This window comes from Anguilla anguilla, chromosome 4, assembly GCF_013347855.1.
Source record: "Anguilla anguilla isolate fAngAng1 chromosome 4, fAngAng1.pri, whole genome shotgun sequence".
Taxonomy (NCBI): Eukaryota; Metazoa; Chordata; class Actinopteri; order Anguilliformes; family Anguillidae; genus Anguilla; species Anguilla anguilla.
Window position 1 is genome coordinate 48935453 of NC_049204.1, and position 21689 is coordinate 48957141.

Below are 21689 nucleotides of genomic sequence, written 5' to 3' on the forward strand. Positions count from 1 at the left end.
CAGCAAGCACATGTCAGCTGCACCAAATTAAAGTCATGCCTGAGCAGTGAGTAATTATCACCTCCAGCCTCTTCATCACAGTGGCTTTTCTTTAAATTTCAATCAAGGCTGAAACCCTATTTGCAAGGCTTTTGATTCTGTCCATTAAAAACATCATCTGTTTCATTTCATTGACCATTTCTATGAAATACAGCCTTTAAATATTTTCTTTTGTGCACTCATGATCACCCTTCTTGTGTTCCAAAAATCCTTTAAAAATGCTGAATATTCAATCCATGACATTTCTCCTCGATCTGGCAAATTAAGGCAGGCGGGGGGAGGGGAGTGGGGGGGGAGGGGGGGGCACGAACGCTGGCCAGAGAGCGTGACGGAGCTGGCAGTTGTCAGGCCTGACAGGCTTTCACTACGAGGTGCGTCACCCAAATCAGGAGTGACTTCATTCCCAGCTAAAAGCGTGTCTAGAATACTGAGGACAGAAAGACAGTATCCACACTAATGTCCATACACATCAATACAGCCCATCCCTAAAGTCACACTCTCAAGGCAGTCAGGGGAGCTTAGCTGCTATCCAAGAGGACAAGTCAACACCCAACAACACAGTAGAATGTGTGTAAAATAACAACACACTTGAGAATAGGCCTTCTTCCTCTGTGTTTGTTGGTTCCAAACATACTGTAAATGCTTCCCTCCATTCATTGGTGGAAGCTTCCCTATTTTTATTGTGCCCAGATGGGCCGTTTGTGGTGATTGATTGCCTGTGATTATTGTATATTACATATATTAACGTAAGCATCTTGTACTGAGTGAAGGCTTCCCTGTGTTTATTCATAGTTGTGCTGTACTCAGTGATAGTGCCCACAGGAGATGTCTCTTCTGCTTTGGATAGATTGGAAACTACAGAGAGTGAACAGGCCTGCTGTTGGAGATCTGTTTGGAGTTGGGATTTGCATTCCAATGGAAAGAGTAATTGAGATGCTGAAAAATAATGATGGCGATGTCAGTACCACCCCTCCCCCAATACCACCACCATCATATTTCTTGAGACCCTGCATTTTAAATTCAAATAATTGTTTTTTTGTGGGAATTCCAGCCTTTAGAAACCTCAGAACATCTTTGAATCTTGTGAACCAAATTAACAAAACGTGTGATTGATAAGGGTTCTTGCCCATGTCTTCAGCATGATACTATTAGCATAGCATCAGCAAAACAATACAACAAGGTTGTATTGATCACATAAATGCAGAAACATCATAACTGCTATTCTGCAGTAATCAGAAGACCTTCCTCTTGAACTGTGGTGAGCCCTGAAAATCACAGGCCTTGAGCCACCTTTAAAACGAGGAAGGTCAATTTGGTCTCCCCTAGAGAAGACATGTTGCGCGCTAAATGCCACACCAATTACGCAAATGCTAAGAGACGGCCTGTCGTTCTGTTCGCCTGGTCAGGCCGATGTCTTCCACCTGAGGACGGCTGACCTTGCTGCCCTCACCAGGTTGATCCCAGGTCATAGGAAGGGCGGAGAACACCTGGAGAGGATTTTGGCGGCAGACCGAGAGCACCGGGTGCCAATTTCGTGTTTCCATGCCAACGGTGGTTAGACAGTGGAACGGGTGACAGATGGACAGAAACAGAAATGAAACTCCTTGGAAAAGTCAGCAGTCACAGCCAAGTGACAGAAGCTCCTCAGGGTGTGTTCTCCTGCTACCTCTCCATGAGCATGCTTTGCATACGCTGTAAAAAATGAGCAGGAGTCCTGTCACAGTGCACAGCACCAGACACCCGCCGCAAAAATAATTGAGGAGAAAATGAATGTAGGCATCATAGCATGTTTCCCATATCTTGACATGGGCTAGATGAAGTAATGAATTCCCCCTTCCCCTCGTCTCGCAATTTCATTATGCCATTTACCAGAGTTCCCTGGAATCAGTTTCTGTTCCTATTCACAGCGCTTGTTTGCCTTTACAAATAAGCCAGATCAGAAGAACAAGAAGAGGATGAAATTACCCAGAATCAGCTGAACGTAATGCACATTGTGCCATGCTGTAAAAACACAGTACATGAGTATAATAATGTCATGTGATCCCTATATTATACATGCTATATTTATTTCTTTCTTGGTTGGATGTATATTGTAGATAACTATTGGTCAATGGTAAGGATTGTTTTATATTCTAACCCTGTGTTGTGATAATCATAGTGTTTTAGCTAAGCTGTGGCACTAAACTGTATTTGGTCTATCCCTGTGGTTAACCTCTTGCTCGAGAGCCACAGGAGAGTCTTATTTTTCTGACAGCTATTGCACAGGTCCTTGGACAAGACTATATATGTGCCACCGTCATTGTTGAATGACTCTGCTTGAATCTACTTGCTAGTATGAGTCAGGGGAGCCAGCACAAGCCACGGTTACTGCCTCAGTCTGAAGTGACAACATTTTTGCAAAAGAATCACATCTATTATTTGTCCCAGTGGCCATGCCATTTGTGGAAAGTTCAAAGGTCAACCACAGCCAGCGTTGAAGAAAGATTGAAACGTTATATCTTGTTGAGATACTGCATTACGTTTACTGCGACAGTCTTGTTTTCCCCTCCTTCCCAATCTGATTGTACTGGAGCAAAGGGTCAGCTGAAAGCACTGCTTCTTGTGTTACTTTTCTATAGGAGTTTATGGGAAAGGTTGGGTTTCCGAGGAAAGGAAGTCAGGATGATGGCGCTATATTTAGCCTAAAATAGGGGTCTAATGGGGGAACGTTAAGGCACTATTTGGTTTATTGCACTCTTTGGTCCCCAGATTTGGTGCATCTGGACCATGCCAGTATCGACTGTGGCCAGCAGGCCTGCAGGATGTCACATGATTATCCATTGCGTCTCCCAGAGAGGGACGTGATTATAGTCTGAGGGACGCCCATATCTTCTTGTGCACCATTGAACTCCTATGGTCAGACCCACAGTCTGTCTGCATGAGCTGCACATGAAGTGTCCTCTTCTGTCTCTGTGTCTGTGAAGGCTTAGCCGGTTAACTGTGGGGGTCTCCTGAAATGACAGAGGGTGATATGCAGTTGCACTGCTGGGCATTCAAATATAGAGAACATGGGGGTAAAAACTAAAAAGGAAAAACCTGTAAAGTAAAATGACAAAAGTTGGACAAAAAGTGAGCAAAACTAAAAGAGAGCCTTAGTTTTGTGATTGAAATGAATGCCCATGAATTTTATGAAATATCAAATAAAACGTGACGGTAAAATCATAGTCGTATTCATGTTGACATGAGCCCTTTTGTGCGTTCTGCAATTTCTTTTTCCATACGAGTTTTAACATGCGCTCTACTCTGCTTGAACCAAGGTAAAATTTTAAAAACAATGAAAACTACCATGGCTTTTCCCAAGACAGCAAGTAGATGGACAGCAGGTAGTCAACACAGGAAGGTTAAATACACATTTATCTGTAAAGCATCTTTCTGACAGTTACATTACATTACATTTATTTAGCATACGCTTTTATCCAAAGCGATGTACAAATCTGCATATCATCAGTTCTCTGTGAAAGGCACTATAAAAAAATGAACTGAATTGAATTTAACTGTTCTTTATAATTATTAGAAGTACTGGCACAAACCCAAATATGTTCTGTAATTAAACTAATAGAGAAAGTCTGGCAGTGATACTGCCTTTAAGCAAGGACATTGGTTGCTTTAGCACTGCCATCAAGCATGGGAGTAAATATAGGCACTCACATCATCTTGGAGGTGTGCTGCGAAAGGGACATGCACCCCTCCTCTCTGCCCCAGCGAAGGCCCTCTGTTTCCAGGGCAGACATACCAGACACTAGCGGAGGTGCAGTTATGGAGCCATCATCAGAGACCGCTTCAGAAAAGAGGAGGTGCAGAAAGGTGTCATCGCTGGGAGGAGCATCCACAGTGCAGCGAGTCCTGTCTGCTGCACCTGTCCTGGCTCAGGGAGGGTGTGGTTTTCGACTGGGAAACCTGTAGGAGCATATGATTGACATATAACTTTTACTTAGAGTGAATCATCCACCCTGTTTGAGGGAGGATTTGGCGAGGACTTCTCCTGGCATCACAATATTATTCCTTCCTAGGGTTTGCCTGGATGTGACAGAAAAGTCCACAAATTGAATGTACTCGTACTAGCAGTGCTGTTGGGACCAAGCTGACCAAGCTCACATAACTCAAACAATTCACTTCCATTTTCAGTTAACTTCTCTTTTTGTCTTGTGATGTGCACTTTTTTTGGTGCTTTTTTTTGTTTTCTCCTGATGATAAGAGGCTTTACTAAAAAATAGGTACATCTCTGCATGCTCATACCTGATTCTAGTCATAGGATAGCCCTGTCCTCTATGTCCCTTCAAGTAATAACAGACCAAGAAGACTTTGAGTGAGAGTGACTTCAATGTTGAAAAGGTTTTGTCCCTTAAGTGCTTCACTTGTGACCTGTGAATCATTCTCGCACATCTTCACAGCCTTAGGCAGGCCAGGTTGGCATATATATATATATATATATATATTTTTCCCCCTGCCAGTTACTCGTGAGAAAGTGCTCAGTGATCAGCTACACACAACCATGAGCATAATGTTGGCACAACTGGCATCTTTTAAACATTTATACTGCATAATCTGGCTTGACTCTAACTTTTGACAGACGTAGGTAATGGCTTTAGCTAAATACATTACATTTATTTGGCAAATAATGCTTTGCATAATAGCTTTGTATAATAACTTTATAACAATTTTTTTTTATTGTTTTATGGGTGGAATGCTTATCTTGCTGCTTCACTCACAAACGAATTTGAATTTTAATCAAATTTGTTATCAGGAATCATTTCACTTTAAATATACTTTTATTGCGTTTTATGTCACTCTACTTCACTTTGCTGTGTAAGGCTGAAAACTTTGCCATTAGCCCTTTTCACTCATCATACATTTGCTGGTCCAATGTTCTCATTGACTGCTGTGAAATGTCCATGCACTTATTAAATGTCCTTTGTTCAGGCAACTCTTCACCATGGAACACTGAAGGAGAACTCTGAAGAGAGGGAGACTAGCAGGATAACAGGGCCCAAGAGCAGCATCTGCTAAGGTGGGATTGTAGCATGTTAACTGGTCGGACTAGCGCTGTTGATGTGTGTGTAGGTTTTATTTATTTATTTATTTAATTAAGAGCCACTCATTTCCAGAGTTATGAAACTTTTCTTTTTTTACTTGCAAAGTAAAACAGCGCACCACAGTCCACAGCTTTTAAGACAGGATAGTGAGCGGAGCTTGGTGCACTATTGGGCATATTTGTTACCCACCAGGGGTTGCACGGGGACACAGGCAAGAGAAAACTGACAAGAGGAAGAGTCCACTCTCATTTTAGCAATGGAAAGATATTACTCTGGGAGAAGTACTCTGCGGCAGCAGACTTTGACACAGCCTGATAACACGACTTGGCCGCTGGCCTGAATGAAAAGCTGAACTGTCAGCCCTCTCTATCCTAGCTTTTTATTTTGAGGTGAAGGCCAGGTTAAAAGCAAAGCCTTGCGGCTTCCTGAGCTCCAGGAGTATAGCGAGTAAAGCGTTCTTTAAAACCCTTGTGTAAATGACTTAATCAAGAGCGAACGCTCAAAGGATTTACTGTACAAGAGATGCTGAGCTGGCTTTGGGCCATATTTCTAATAGTAATTGTTGCTAATAATAATGTTTAGGATGTTTCAGACTATCTTTGACTTTTCTTCAAATAAGTTGTTTGTCTTGCATTCATATCTATATCAAAATCGCGTTAAACATCCAAAGTACCAATAGGGACTTGTTGTGAAGAGTTACCACATTATTCCAAGGAGCGTTTTTCGACTGAAGGAGGAGGTGGAAGCTTCAAAGTTTATTGGCAATTTTGCAGGTATTGTAAATACGGCCATGCTTTGTGTAGCTTTAAAAAATACATATGTTTTGTGATTGGTTGAAGATTATTAGACTGTGCTGTTATATTGAACAAATTAAGTGATATTAAACGTTTTCTTTTCAAAACATGTTATGAGGAAATGGTGGAACAAGAACTTTTTTTGTCGAAAAGCACAGTGTCTAAGATAGTATTTATGCATTTAGTGTCTTCATTATTCAATATCTATCCACTATTCAACACTTTCATCGCTTCATTTCAGTGTTCATTTCCTGTTGTACTCATTTTTTGTCGCACCCAGAAAATTAGAAACACATTTAAAAGATATTTAAGTGAATTTAGCACGCATAGAGTACAGCACCCAATTTCATGGTCTGACTTCCTGACAGTGTGTCGTTTGTCAGCGTGATGCATTTCCCCCCCCACAGAACGCGGTCGCTTCCTCACCTCACCACAGAGTTAAGGCATCGGATATTCCCCCAGATTTGCGAGGCAAAGTGAAAGTGTGGGCGTTGAATTTTTTTTTCCGTCTAATTTTAACCACTTTCAGAAATCGTGTCCCAAATGCAATAAGCGCAACAAGCCTGCGTGGAGTGCTTGTTGACACCTGGCTGCTCCTCTGGTGTAACTCATGCATGTTAATGGAGAGCTGCATTAACTAAAAGGCATTAATATCACGGTAATGCATAACACGCTGATCACGAATATCTGAAATAATACATCATAAAAGGAAGCGTGGTGCTGTTATATTCGGATGGCCTCTGAAATATGAAATTTTTATCAAATTCAAACTCTGAAAGATAAAGAGGGAATCATGGATAAGTTGATTTTAATGACGTATAGTGCAAAAGGCCAGTCTAAAAATGTCTTCTGGAGATGGAAGCAACCCAAGAGAAACTTGGATGTAATAACCTATGAGGTGAGAGTTTCAGACCAGGTCACAGGTTCGATTCTCCAGTAGCACACTGTCGTTTTACCCTTGAGCGAGGTTACCGCCATTGCTTCAGTATATATCCAGCTGTATAATTGGATACAATGTAAATGCTATGTGAACGTTGTGTAAGTTGATCTGGATAAGAGCGTCTGCTAAATGCCTGTAATGTAATGTAATCAGTTCACAGGCAGAACACAGTACCTGTGAATTCTAATTCACAAGTACTGTGCTAGTATTTTTCAGCTGTTTTGTAGAGTGAAAAGAGCAGTTTCAGTATTCAGTACCTACTGCCTTCTGCCAAGATGACTTGATTGAATCCAGTAACTAATGAGCAGCTCAGATAGATGCCCCGCTGTCACCGGGGGTTCGTTAAGAGCCATGATTGACATGTTTGGAGAAATTAATATTTGGCTCCTTGGGATGAATCTGTGAAGAGATGCACAAGCACTCCTGTCATCTCGGAAAGCCATTTGAGTAGAATTCAATTAGAATGTATCTCATTTGTAAAAATGCGCTTGCAGTGCCAGGGCTGTAAAAGTTACCCTGCTATTAGAATGACTAAGGTGGCTAATTGTATAAGTGTGAACTGATTTATGGATGACTATCATATCATAATGAGCCTGGATGCATTTTACACCATAGCTAGCAACAGGACAGCAAAAATAACAAATGTGATGTTGTAAAAAGGAAAGATGATGCAAAGGCCCTAGTCCTAAGCAGGCTTTTCCAGGGGGCTTTTTACAATGCTTTCATTTCAGGTGCTTCTCCTCAAGGAACTGGATGAGCTCTTCAAAGTTAATTTTGGGTTGTGGATTGGCTGAGACGGGACGTCCCAGGAGGCACAGGCGCTGTGCCCCTTCCTGCTGCAGAACACGGGTAGTACACTGGACTCCTCTTCCCCCCTGAGCACCAATGGAAACAGATGGCTGGAGATCCCCATGGAATGGCCATTATGGTCTGTCCTGTCTGGTAGGTGTTGCTGAAATCTTGTGCTGGGGATAATGGATCTTAATTGTGATCATGAAACAAATTAGATTCCCAGCGTAATTGAATATAACTGAGGGCTCTTGTTGTTTTGGCTTTATTTTATTTCTTTACATTCACCTCAGCACAGTCCAAACACTGCCCTTGTCTGATAAGCTGAATATCTTTAAGCCAGGGATTGTGGCGAATGTAAAAGTGATGTGATGTAGCCAACTAATTTTGTAATATTAATCTGCAGAAAAGCATATTTTTCAACATACATAAATGGGAAGTAACTCACACATATAAAGCACTGTCTGTAAATCATTAATTCAAACTTGCAGAATCTAGGTCTGGTATTAAAAGTATTGATAATCAAAAATAAGTTACAAGAAATAATATTGGTTATTTTAGCTCACACAAATTCAACAAGCTGTATTCCACAGTAATGCTACCCAATGTTTCCTAAATTATTTAATGTAACTTGGCCCTGTGTGTACAACGTTAATGGGGCAAACATATGTCTGGATAGGTTTGTAAGGTTCAATATGTACACATGCCACCTCAATATACTGTATTTCTATCTGCATTCTATTGAGATGTATTTTGACATTTTTAGACAGCACTGCCATCATGCATGATCATAGCTGTTGGGGAGCATGCTTCAACACTCAAATATTGTTCAATGCCTTGAGAGCAGGCTAGTTCACCCATCCTAAATTAATGCCTTCAGGTCCAGGTCTCCCTTGAAAAGGAGACCCATGTCTCCCTCAAGAAAGTGATGATTAATCTCAAGGGATTTTCCTGGTTAAATAAATAAATAAATAAATAAATAAATAAATAAATAAATAAATAAATCAGTGACTTCAGTGATCTTACCAAGTGTGATCTTTACGTCAGCCCTAAATCAGAATTTGTAAATACTTATGAGAGAAAAGCAGGTGGTATTTACATTGCCAAGAAAAATTAGCATTAATCCATTAGTTGATATGTTATCTACATCTTTAAAGCCTTAGACCCTAGCAATGCGGGCCAAGTTATTTATTATTATCCCATGTATGGTAATAGGCCCTGAGAATTGAATTTTCACAGTGGTGGCCACATAGCCCTTGTCACACAGCCATTACAATACATATTGCATTCTCATGTCACGCAGAGGCAAGTCTGTGCTTTCCTTTAAAATTAATTTGAGGTTGTGGAACAGTGTGCGGTGGCAGCTGCTTTGGGGCAAGATTCCAGCCTTCCATAAAACAAAATGCTTGTTTTTATGAATTTCCATTCATCAGAAGCATGGTTGCGGGACATAATGTGTGGTTATGCCGGGACCGTCATTATCACACGTTTCCCACCTTTTCCGCCGTGCTGCATCTTTTCCCCGGGTGGCCATGTACCATGTGACGCTCTTCTCCAGCACCCTCCCTGAGGCCAGCCAGACGGCACAGCTGGATCTGCACGGACGGCGAGGAGATGCCGGTGCCAGGCCCGTCCCACCGGTCGCTCTGGCCGCGGGGGCCACGGGGGGTACCCCTGAGGTACGGCTCGGCAGTGGGGGCGAAGCCCCAGCGCCGCATGTCAGCGGGCCTGTAATTGATCCATCAAGTCCCCGCCCGCTGTCCACATCGAGGTGTTTATTTCTGACACCGCGTCCCTCTGCGCTGTTAATGAAGACAGATGTTGTCATCTTTAAGCGTTACCCGTTGCCGCGCAAGGCCTGTCAGTTCGGGCATTAACCGCCCAAGGTGCTGTGGCTCCTCTGTCAAGCCAGACGAGGCATACATCAAGATGGCGGATTGGAGGTTTGCTCCACGCAGTGTTGAATCACTCACAGACCCTCCCCTAGAAAGTCATTGATTTTTTTCTCTGTCTCCCATGAGCATGTCCATATCTTAGCACTTCCTCAGTGTTCCCTGTAGAACTGGCCATGGGGAAATCAGTTGTCTCTTTCATTGTTTATTTATTTTCCCACTGTGGCAATGCTCTGCGTGCTCAAATTCATTTCCTCCAGCTACTTCCACCTAGAACTGGACATGTTATACAACAGCATATATATAAGTAAGGGTGGAACAAATCCATATTAATGCCCACAATTTTGGATGAGATGTCAGCTGTCCACATACTTTTGGCCATGTAGTGTGTGTGTGTGTGTGAAGCTGGGTAAACAATTTTTTTCTTTGTTTGTAGGACAAGGCATAAGTGCAGGGCATGTGACATTGATGGTTGTGTTGGGAATTGTACATAATGAAAAGAAGGGATATTTTAAAAGAAGACAATTTTCTGAAAGTGTCATCACTGTCCTGTCAATCCACATTGACGTGATTTTAAACCTTGAAAGACCGATATCTGATTCTCTGGCTTATGCAGCGGTGAGGCTTGTCATCCCATGACATGCCTCTTGGCAGATTCTCCCTGTTTGCTTTCTGTGGCCATTTGCACGGTTTCCAGTTTAGAATTCCGTTATTGAGGCCGAATATGTATTTTAAAGGAATAGCACCTATGTTTGAAGGGCAGTCTTGCTTTGGGCCTTATTGCTCATGGACTCTACAATATTCATCAGCTTTTTGGTTAAAGAGAGGATTGAGAGTGCGCTGGGTTCTCTCCAGAATTGAGCAATGAAAACGTGAAAGGATGCTACATCTTTTTTCTTCTACAGTGCTCATCTATTGCATTGCAGTGTTACAGAAGGAATGGAAAAAAGGGTATTTCGTAATTTTACTAAGTGTGAATAACAGGACAATTTAAAAAATGGCCATCCCTTTTTCAAAGGAGAGGGAGGGGGTGCAAGTGGAACTATATAAAACAACTAAAAAAGTATACACAATAGAGAAATAAGAAAATAAGCACTTTAAAAGTCAAAGAGAAAAACATAGTAACATGTCCCTGGGAAAACTAGTGTTCTGTGCGTACTTAATGCACTTTTATCATATAATCCTCATACTTATATATGTTTTAGAGTGAATACTGTAGCATAGTCAATTAACAGCCTTTTTACAGATGCTCTTATCCACATAGACTCACGCCATTCACATTTTTATGCATACAATCCATTTACAGTATACAGCTGGATATTCACAGAAGCAATTCATCTGAAGTACATTACTCGAGGGTAAAACGTTAATGCGCTACCTGGAAATTTAACCTGCAACCTTGGAGTTGTGAGCCACGTTCCTTAACCATTATGCAACCCTGCCATCTTTTTATTGACTGAAAGATATGATGTACAGCACAGTGGATCATCACTACTATAATTACAAACCCTGTTATTATGATTTAAATGGACAGGCACTTGTGTGTTATTGACTTCGATTACAATTTTATGTAGTCAATGTTGGTAATTGCATCCTTACATTTGACTAATTTAATCACACCATTTTCCCCAGTAGCTTGTCTTTGTGTTAAAATAATAAAGGTGACATTCCTTTGTGGAATTAATTAGGGTTTTATTACATTTAATTTTATAACTGGACAATGGGTACAGCTGGTATACAGTGTCTATACAGGTAATGTGTTGCATAAAAATAACTGGCTGAGGCTGCAGTGGTGCTTTGGTGTCTTGAATTGCAAGAGAGGGCACTAAATGTTGCACACATATAGGACTACACAAACAATGTTGGCTTTGTTATAGCCACATCTAAAAATAGGGCATTTATTTATTGGGACTGTGATGCTGTCCATTCAGTCACTGTGAAGGAAACAAAGTGATCACTAGGCAGGGAAAGACCAAAGAGATGACTGCCAAAGGACAGTCAGATACCCTGGCAGGAGACAGTGAGGGCACAACAGAGTTGCTTGTCACCACCCACACAGGGTGACGGTGTGGGGACCGGAGCCCATGCAGGCACTTCTGCCAAGCTGTGTGGGAGTCAGGGCTCCACCGGACCTATTACTGTCACTGCACCTCAACACATACAGCACGCTACCCCATTAAATAAGGCCAGGTCAGAATAACAGTCTGCTTCATATAAAAAGGCACCAGACCCTGAGCAGAGCTTTGCCATATGTTTTGACATTGATTGTCTGGTGTGATCTGCAGATCATTTTCAGTGTGATCTAGTAATAATAATAATAATAATAATAATAATAATAATAATAATAATCATCATCATCATCATCATCATATATATTTTTTAAAGCAACACCTTTCGTAAAAGGAATTCAAGACCTGTTAAAAATTATGGTGTTAAAATTAAAACAGATGTTTACAGGGCAGTAGACACTGCCGAAGAGTATTGCTTTTTAGGAGATACTGTCTATGCAGCCCAGATGAAGGAAGCTAGGATTCAAGGTGGCACTTTGATTCCTGTAATCGGTTCACCAAACTAGTTAATGGATGTCAGCATTTAGAGAGATCAATCTTTTCAGAAAGACCTGCCCTCGGCACACAAGTCATGGTCTGCTGATGCAGATGCTATGCGTCTGTTATAACAATGATAACCCTTGGGTTTCTGTCATCTGAATTTTAACAAGCCACTAGAAAGGCTCTTTAGTCACCATCCTCTGAATAATAAGTACGGATCATTTGTAAATGCATTTCAGCCCACAAAATAACTCAACAGTGGTTCTCATAATTCTTTAAAAACCATGGTTCTGATGTCTAATAGCAGGCCAACTGTAAATGCCAAATGCCAAAGAATTCTGCTCTAGGGGTAAGTATATTTCAAATGACTTCGCACTGAATGGAAATATCCAAAAGATGTCAAATTACCTATAAATAATATTCTTGGTGGATGTGCAATTAAAATTAACAACACTGTACAGAATATGAATGTTCAACATTCACATCATTTATTTTCCAAGGTCAATATTTATGGTAAGATCTCCATGAAGTCAGTTGAGCAGCTCTGTAAGATTGAGATTGGACATGATGGAAAATGCTTTGCAAAGTGTGACAACATTTGAGAGGGACTTTAGAATTCATTCCAATCAGCAAAGTGCCATAGCTCCATTTGTACTTTCTAAAGCTTTCATGTAAAAATGCTGCAGTCCGTTCATCATCACATACATAATGTATCATTTGGGTGCTTTGTTGGTTTCATAGCTTTGTGTGAGAACAAATTAACTTTTTGTATCTTACTGTCACTCCAAAGAAAACCAAAGAGACTAATTGCTCTACTCAACATTCTTTGAGACAAAGCAAATACTACACCGTCGGAGCAGTGTGAATGCATTAAATTAATAAATGACACAATCAGTCACTGCCAAATCATGTTAAGCAGATTGTTAAAGGCCAATCACATCAACAGTGGATCTCTGAAAAGTGGTGGAACCATGATGCAATGCACTGTGATCAATAGCTGGTGTTCTAACCATGAGTTAGATTTTATGTGCATGGATATTAATTACCAGAAAAAAATGAAGCAGTCAGAGTCACAGAAGATGAAGTAGACCATAAGGGTGCCCCTTCCATAAGGGCATGCATATTTCATTAGGAAAAGATAAGATCGTGCCTCGATTCAACTCCTGCCAAAAAAAGTCCAGTTATCTCAGAACAAGAGGAAGTACGTTCAAACCAAGCCACACCGCAAATCGCATGCCATTCTTTCAAGTATGCTTACTGCAAATAAACCGTACCAGGTGAGACCAGGTCATATTCATCACAACAGAATCAGGCAGTTATTGCAGAGAAGCATTTCCCACAAGGTGCACTGTATTCATGATTTCAAATAATATAACATAAATATAATAACAATTTGTTTTAATCTTGTAGCCCACAAAGCATGTCAGGTACTTTAAATTGCAAAAATGCTTCAGCGATATAATTTGGGTCATTGAACACCACCTGCACTTCTTTGCTTTGTAAACCACTGGTTTCTGGATAAAGTGGAAATCACTCTGCCACAGCCTAAGGCCTATCTAAGTTTGCTGTCCCTTGTAGTAGTGTGCAAGTGTGAAATAATCCACTGTTATGAATCCCTTATATATTATATAATATATAAGGTAAATATCATTTTTAAAAATTGAAAAAAAAGATTTACATATAGGGGTTGTGCGTTTGCTACATTTGTAGGTGGCCTGCAATGGATGAAGTGGATGAGAAAACTCCCAAACAATAAATTCCAGATCAAAGGAAATTATATTCCTTTTCAAAAGAATAAATTAGTTTTTCAACCAATGAATGGAAGTTGATTTTTCTCATTTAATGATGGATCATTTTGCAGGAGCAATTACATTTTCTTTTCTGGAAACCAAAGTTTAGTAGGAAATAATGGCTTGTTGGTTGTATGCTTATTTGATCACAGATAACTCAAAGGATGATTGAGGAAACATGAAATTCCTAAATATAAAGAAGAATCCAATCAACCTATTACATTTTAATTTGATTAAATGTGTGAAATAAGGCTGCATGTTTCATGGTCAAACTTATGAGTGTTTGATGCAGCAATACGTGTTTGCAAAAGTTAAGGAAAATGTATCATTAAGCAGATAATGTAAGTACATCCAGTGCTTCATTTGTTTTGAGTGGTGGCGTGGGGGAGGTTAAGGGGCAAATTATTGCAAAGTATTGCAATGTAATAGCAGCTAAGAAATTGAGGAACAAGTCGTTCTCTGTGAGAAAGAACACTGGCACACATTGTTCTCTCTGTGGTGATGACCAGACACAGGTCTGAAAATGATCACCAGGACAGGCCCTACCCAGGGAGACAAGCCCACTGATGACTGTGCTCTCTGTATATTTTATTAGATTTGATTTTTATTGTTATTATTATTATTTATTTATTTTGCCAATACCAGGCTGTGTTATAGAAGTGATGGTGGATCTGTTGCTTAGATACCAGCCAATTTACAAATGATGGGACACCGGGTCACTTTGACTTTAACGCATCTTTTCTGCCATTTAGATGCTATTGAAAGAGGACGGGAAGGCTGTCTTTGGGGAATGCGTGACAGAATGAGGCGAAACGGAAAGGTAGCACCCCCTAAATGCCCAGCTGTGCGCTCCACGCTCGGATTTGACGCTGTGATTTACAGGCAGAGGAGGCTCAAGGAAACACCATCACTCACTGGCAGTCACCACGCCATCACAAGGGCTCATGGCGAAAGGAGGTGTTAAGGGAACTTCTGTCCCAGTCAGGGATGTTTTGCCATTCTAACTGGCCTTAGAGCGATGATGCAGTCCGGAATGCTGATGATTTATACATGGCTCTGGCTGTGTCTGCAGCTGGTAACTCCACACAACACCATCTGTACCACCATTTTCATTCTGCGTGATATTTTAGAGCCAGAAAGCAAAGGACTAAAAACATTTCAAATGTAGTGCAAAAAAAAAAAAGGATTAAAAAAAAAACATTACCTGGAAATAATCATGAGTAAAGAATTTACATTTGGCAAGTAACGACTGAATTGCTTACGTTAAAGACAATGGTCTGTGTTATCAAAGTGGAAATTGAATATGTTTAAAAGTCCAATTGCACAACTTTCTGATTTGCTTTGCTGTACTGTCCTCTGCGGAATTAGCACAAAGGGGACATTTGAAAAGAACCAATGGTCAAGTAACACCAGGAATCTTTATATATAATTTAGCTCTAAGAGAGAGCGAGCGTGTGACATGGATTTTTTTGATATACAAAAGTTTCCAGTTTAAGTATTTACTACGACCATGTTGACATATCACCAATGTGTCAATTTGTGAAAAATTCTATAACAAAACACAAAAAAATAATCTCTGTATTCCACAATGGTTCTGTGTAGGCTATGATGTGATGAAAGTCTCTAAACGGAGGGCGTGTCCATGCACTTAGCCTACCTCTCCGTGAGCGGCCGTACGCGGCGTGCCCCTCCCTAACCATAAACTCACCCGTCCATTCAGATTGATTATTCACGGTAGACCTGCTTTGACACATGAGCGCATGACGTTACGCAAAAGGTAGCCTATTCTACAACGCTTCTAACTCGTGGGCGCTTTCCATGGCGCTTGACCGCCGTCAATACAGAACCCTAGCCGCGTTCATCTAGTAGGGCAATACATGGGATATACTCCAATAATGAAAGGTAACCATCCAAGTTAAAAGGGTTATGCTTATCCGCCCATACAGTTATCTTCGTTGCTTTGCATGACAATAGTCCCTAGCAACTTGATTATAAATAAAATTGGTCAATGCGTTGATTCATATAGCTTTTAGCATTTCAAAAATCATACAATGCCAATTAAGGAAACGCTGGAACCTATTTCGCAGTTTTCTCCTTTTTTGAAAAAATATTTGTTTCGATATTATATTTGTTCGTTTTTATTAAAATTCAATCTCCTTTGCTATTTTGTATTTGCCATCACGACCGATAATACAATAAGTAGCCTACGTGCCGCCTACACTGCAGCAGAGGATGGCGAGGATAAGTGTGATAAGTGACAGAAGAAGAGTTCCAAAGCAATGATGTCATAGTCTGAATGTGTGCCATGGGAGAGCATTTGGTTCATACCTGCTGCCGAAGGGAAGTGTTGCTTTGTTATGAAGAGGCGGCGCTGCAGCTGGCGGAAGAAGAGCTCGCCCAGCCCAGTATCTGCTCGTTGGTACATAGAGTCAGAAAGAGAAAGGAGGAGGAGAGAAAGGAAGGCGAAGGGGAAAAACGGTGTAGGTTAGATAAAGGGAGGGTTGGTATAATGGCCGCTAAATCGGATGGGGTGTTGAAAATGAAAAAGAGCGATGTGGCATTTACTCCCTTGCAAAATTCTGACCACTCGGGCTCAGTACAGGGGCTCGCCCCAGGATCACAGCCGGACTTGGGGACGGGTGAGGGGGACTTTGTGAATGCGGAGTCGCGCTGCTGCGGCTCCTCTTCGACGTGTCTTCGCCTCGGAAGGGAGCAACAGAACTACTCTGTGTGGGACTGTCTTTGGATCCTCGCCGCAGCTGCAGTATATTTTGCCGATGTGGGCACAGATGTTTGGCTTTCCGTCGACTATTACCTCCGAAGCGAGTATTGGTGGTTCGGGCTCACGTTATTTTTTGTGGTTCTTGGTTCGTTCTCGGTACAGGTTTTCAGTTTTAGATGGTTCGTTCACGATTTCAGCACCGAGGAGAGCTCAAGTGCCAATGGTGCTGCCAGTTGCTCTCACATGGACGGAAAGCTCATGAGCGGCTCTGCCTCACATGGGGATGTGGGTGCCCACCCTTCCACACCCCAGAGACAGGCTTCCACCGCCAGCAAAAGCAACATCACAACTAACAGCAGCAACAGCAGCACCGCAAACCGGACTAACAAGAAAAGGTCGGCGTCCTGCTCCTTCTGCATCTGGCTCCTGCAGTCAATCATTCACATCCTGCAGCTTGGTCAGATATGGAGGTAAGAATTTTTATTTGTTCTCATCTTAATGGTGCAGCTACTCACAATAACAGTAGGAAACTATTGGAGCGTTCACTTTTTCCGTGTACTGACAGCTCACTGTTAATAAGCTGTCACAACTAAGCGAATGAAGTCGCTGGCAGTGGTGGTTGGGGGGACGTTTCCCGCCTATGCTCTAGCAACGACATTACCTCAGCTTTAAAACATATATGTGTTTTATTTTTTTTATTTCGGACGTTGCTACACAAGCTGTATAATTATCCGTGGAGTATCCCGTATGTGCAGCCCGATTTCTCTGGGGTGCTTAATATACAACGTAGTGGTTCGTGTCGAGTGTCGACTCCCGTTTCTTGAACAAAACTGGCCTTCAACATATGATAACTCTTTATATAGAGTAGGCTAAATGTAACTGTGTGTATTAGTAATGTATACTATTAGACAGTGCTGACGAAATGATGAATCCAAGGAAACGCAAGTTTAAAGTAGCCCCTACTCTTAGCATGAATAGGGTGGTGATGTATGGTTAAAATGCAAACGCTCGTATTCCATGGCAACAATATTTGTATTGAAGGGAAAGCATATCAACATCAACAGAGTATTATATTGATACATTTTATGAAAGGGCTTTTACACCAATTTGTGACGACAATATCCTTATAGCCCAGTCTTAAGAACTGTAAAGTAGCATGTGAATCTGCACGTTCATTTAGTTTAGATAATAAAAAAAAGGTTAATCTATGAAATTTCTCCTGACCTCAAATTTCTCACGACCATTACATTCAGAGTTTGGTAGGGACCTGCGCCAAAAAGCCTTTACCAACATTTTATTCAGTGTTGCTGAACTATTGATTTTTTTTTTAAATTCCCACAGTCAGTGTTCTATCATTAATGACAAAGATTAACTTTAATTTAAAACAAATTGGCCTTTGTTAGGATTAAAATCGAACCACTATTCTGTCCTCAGTAGCTTTTTCATGATTCAGAAAGGCCTTGGTTCTATGTCAGTGAGCCCCCAGGTTAAAATACATTTAGATTCATTTTTGGCCAATTAACTACCATATGGATGGAATGTATTAACAGGCACAGCAACACATAACTTTTTAAAACTACTTCATTAATATTTAAGCCCAAATTTAATATTCAACTTATTTTTCAGTCTGCTCATATCTGTTTTGGGTGTGAGAAACATATTACCATATATTGGCTTATGTATAGAAAGCTTAACAGAATTCAGCAATATGTTAAAGTGATTCCAACTAAATGCAATGTGCTTTTTTGTTTTGCTGTTTATAACAAATTTCAGTAAATAAAATTTTCTTGAAGAAATTCTTTTAGTATTTTAACACAGGAAAACCACAACGTGCTGCCAGCAGTCACTGTCTGTGTGCATTGCAGTGGTATAATGAGGAGAGTTTAAGGAAAACATGGTTTGTACAGAACACTTCACAAGCATATTTGCAGGCAGTTGACTGCCATTCCAGGTGTTTATTAACCTTTGACATAACTGCAGAATACTTATCACTGAATTCTCGGCAGCACAATGGTGCAGTGGATACTGTAGTTCTCTTATAGCACCAGGGTCTGGGGTTTGAATCTGTAGACTTTTTCAAATCCCTTGTGTCTGTCTGTATCTCCTCCAAGCACTCTAGCCCCATCACATACTGCAGAAGCATGCTAGTTTAACTAGCATATGTAAATTGTCCCCGTGTGAGAATAGCGTATCACCCTTGGTGCACTCCTGCCCTGTGGCTGTGAAGCTTGGCTTCACCTCGCCAGCACACTCCCCAGTACAATGCCGTTCCTCTGGATTGGTTGATGAGACGGAAGGATGGGTTGGCCCCTAAATCTGAGGAGTCATTGTCGCAAAATGAGCAACAAATGGCTTCCTTTCAACATGTGCCCCGGAAGCCTTTGTAAAGATGAAATGTCTTGGAGAAAATTGTATTACTCACTTCAGTTATACACTAATGCTGATACTGCATTGATATAGACCTGATTTCAGTCCATGTGGAATATGCTGTTGAGGGTAATTTCTGGAACTGGGTGTCATGTGCAGCCTATAATTAGTTATTTAATTAAAAGGAGTGGTGTCTCAAGGGGCCATTTGCGGGCCCAGTGCTGAAAGAAGATTGTTTATACAGCACCATCTTCACTTCAGATGGCTGCGCTAAATGTGGTGACTGCTTGTAGGCTTCTGCCATGCTTATTAATGTCCGGTTGTCAGGTGCCAAGCACACTCCATTGGAGAATGCTTCAGTTTGCTGCATGTTTTATCACGTGCATCAGTGTGCATTCTCAGCTATCATTACCGATTAAGAGTTTGTTATATGTCCAGAGTGTGGTGCATCGATATGAAAAACCCGTCTGAGTTTGTTGAAATTCTTCTCATACAATAAATATCTCAAGGAGGGTTTCATTGCTGAAGCTTTGGGAGCTGTAAAAAAAAATCTGTTTTATAACAGCATTTTGCCAACAAAGGCCCAAGGCATACATGCATTTCTTTCACAAATATAGTCTCTGAGGACAGGAAGCATCCCTTAAGTTTACATTGCAGTTGCTGCAGGTATGTGCTTGAAAACCATTAGTGATGGATGGATTTTTAAACCAGTGCGGAGAAGCAAAGCATGATAAAGCAGTCTGGAGAAATCCTGTTGTGCAATGTTTGGGGCTTGCGCCTGCCATCCTGCCTATCTTTCCACCTTCATAGTAATGCTCTGATGGTCGAAAAAACAGATAAACAGTGCAGGTGCACTTTAACTTGTTGATCATTTTTATTCCTGTGTGAATCAAAGAGCAAGTCCTTGAAAGTGCAGTATAATGTTACAAAGCTCTGTATTAAGGAGAAAAATGTCTTTGACTGTTCATATACAGTGCACTCCAGGCTTCTGTGAATGAGAAAACACCAGGAGGTGGAATAAAACCCAGAACATGCTATAAATATGTACAATACTTGCACACTGTATGTGTGTGCTTCCCTTGTCCACATAGGTTTCCTCTGGGTGCTCCGTTTTCCTCCCGGAGTCTAAGGGCATGCAGGTTGGCTAATTGGAGACTCTAAATTGCCCATAGGTATGAGTGCCTGAGTGTGTGAATGGTGTGTGTGCCCTGCGATAGATGGGGATCCTGTCCAAATTGTATTCCTACCTCTTGCCGAATGCACGCTGGGATAGGCTCTAGCATCCCCCGCGACCCTGCCCAGGATAAGCTGGCATAGATAATGGATGAATGGATGGATGTATGTGTGTGTGTGTGTGTGTATGTACACATGTGTGTATGTGTGCATGCATGTGTGTATGTTTGTGGGTACATGTGGGTATGCATGTGTTGTGTGTGTGTATGTGTGGGCATCACTGTCTCAAAATGACTGCTAAAAACTGTAAACTCCATAAAATATTTGCAAAATATTTCCAATGCTTTATGAGGAAGCCAACGTTTAATGAAAGACATTTTGCACACCTATTCTGGTCACATGTTTTTGCCTGGTCTTTTGTCTGGATAATAGCTTAATAGTTAAAACCCTTCGCTTTGTAGTAGGGCATGTGTCAGCTGAGTTTTTGTTATACTGCAAATGTACGTCTTGCATTGGCTCTGTTTCATTCTGTCATTGTACATAAGACACATTGTCTTGGATTCAATCACTATTTGTCTTTAACTATTTCCAAAGCAAGCACAATCAGTTTTTATTTTAGTAATCATTTACTGAACAAGGGAACTGATTTTGTGAAGAAAAATACAACACTTGCATTTCATTTTCGAGTCAAAGGATGGATGTTGATTGAAACCAGCCTTATTCACAGCACTTGGAATCAAGATTGAGTGATTTGCATCAGTTGCATTTGATTTTTATCAAAAGATGTTTATGCAGTAGTTTTATAACCTTCCCTATGGTTTTGTTGTATGATTACTACAAATGTGAAATTTATCAAACACTGAAGACAGGTCCAGGTATATTGTTTAAAATCATTAGAAAACAAGGATACTGCGGATTCATTTATTCTATTTGTTTTTAAGATGTTGCTGGAATTCACACAATTTGCAAAAAAATTGAAAATAAGAATACTTTTCTTTGCAATATCATGTTATTCATGTTAACCTTCTCGATTTAATTTGAAGGGATTTTGCGTCACAAACTAGTGGGGAGAACAATCTGCTTGCATGAGTTTTGTTCATGGATTTGGCAATGTTTAAAAATAGCTGCGTTTATCAAGTTTGTAACATGAGAATCTTGCAGAGATCTTTCACTCACAGTTAACCTCTTTAGAAAGAAGCTCACTGTGAGTTTTGAAAAACAAAGAATATGGCTGATTGTAACAACATCTATTTTACTAAATTGATACAATATGTAAAATCATTTTCAGCACATTGCATTATGCTGGACTCACACAAAGTATATTCACAATAGAAAGTGTGTTATACAGCAGGATATGGTGCAGTATACAAAAAGGTATGAAGACATGAACTCAAAAGAAAATAATATAATAACACTTTTCTTTGTATATATGATTTTGGAATATCTAGGAAAAGTCCAAAATATCAACAACTTAAATGCAGATTTATTGCGATTTTTGTCTTTCTTTGAACATTCAGTAATTAAGAAGGAGACAACATTAACAGCCTTCTTTTTTGTGTAAC

The 21689-nt window shown here is 40.7% G+C and overlaps 1 protein-coding gene and 1 long non-coding RNA gene across 2 annotated transcripts in view; one reads left to right on the top strand and one right to left on the bottom strand.

Annotated features, from left to right (window-relative positions):
• Window positions 1-368: 368 nt before the first annotated feature.
• Window positions 369-16316, bottom strand: LOC118226334. Its single transcript, XR_004765026.1, has 3 exons — window positions 16194-16316; window positions 3727-3975; window positions 369-3029 (listed from the first exon to the last, which is right to left on the bottom strand). It is a non-coding gene; the product is annotated as an uncharacterized LOC118226334 (long non-coding RNA).
• LOC118226333 (XK-related protein 4-like) overlaps window positions 15693-21689 on the top strand; it is a 74937-nt gene continuing 68940 nt past the window's right edge. The window contains exon 1 of the mRNA XM_035415879.1: window positions 15693-17057. Within this exon, the coding sequence (XP_035271770.1) occupies window positions 16162-17057 (896 nt within the window). The 5' untranslated portion in view covers window positions 15693-16161. The remainder of the gene's footprint in view (window positions 17058-21689) is intronic.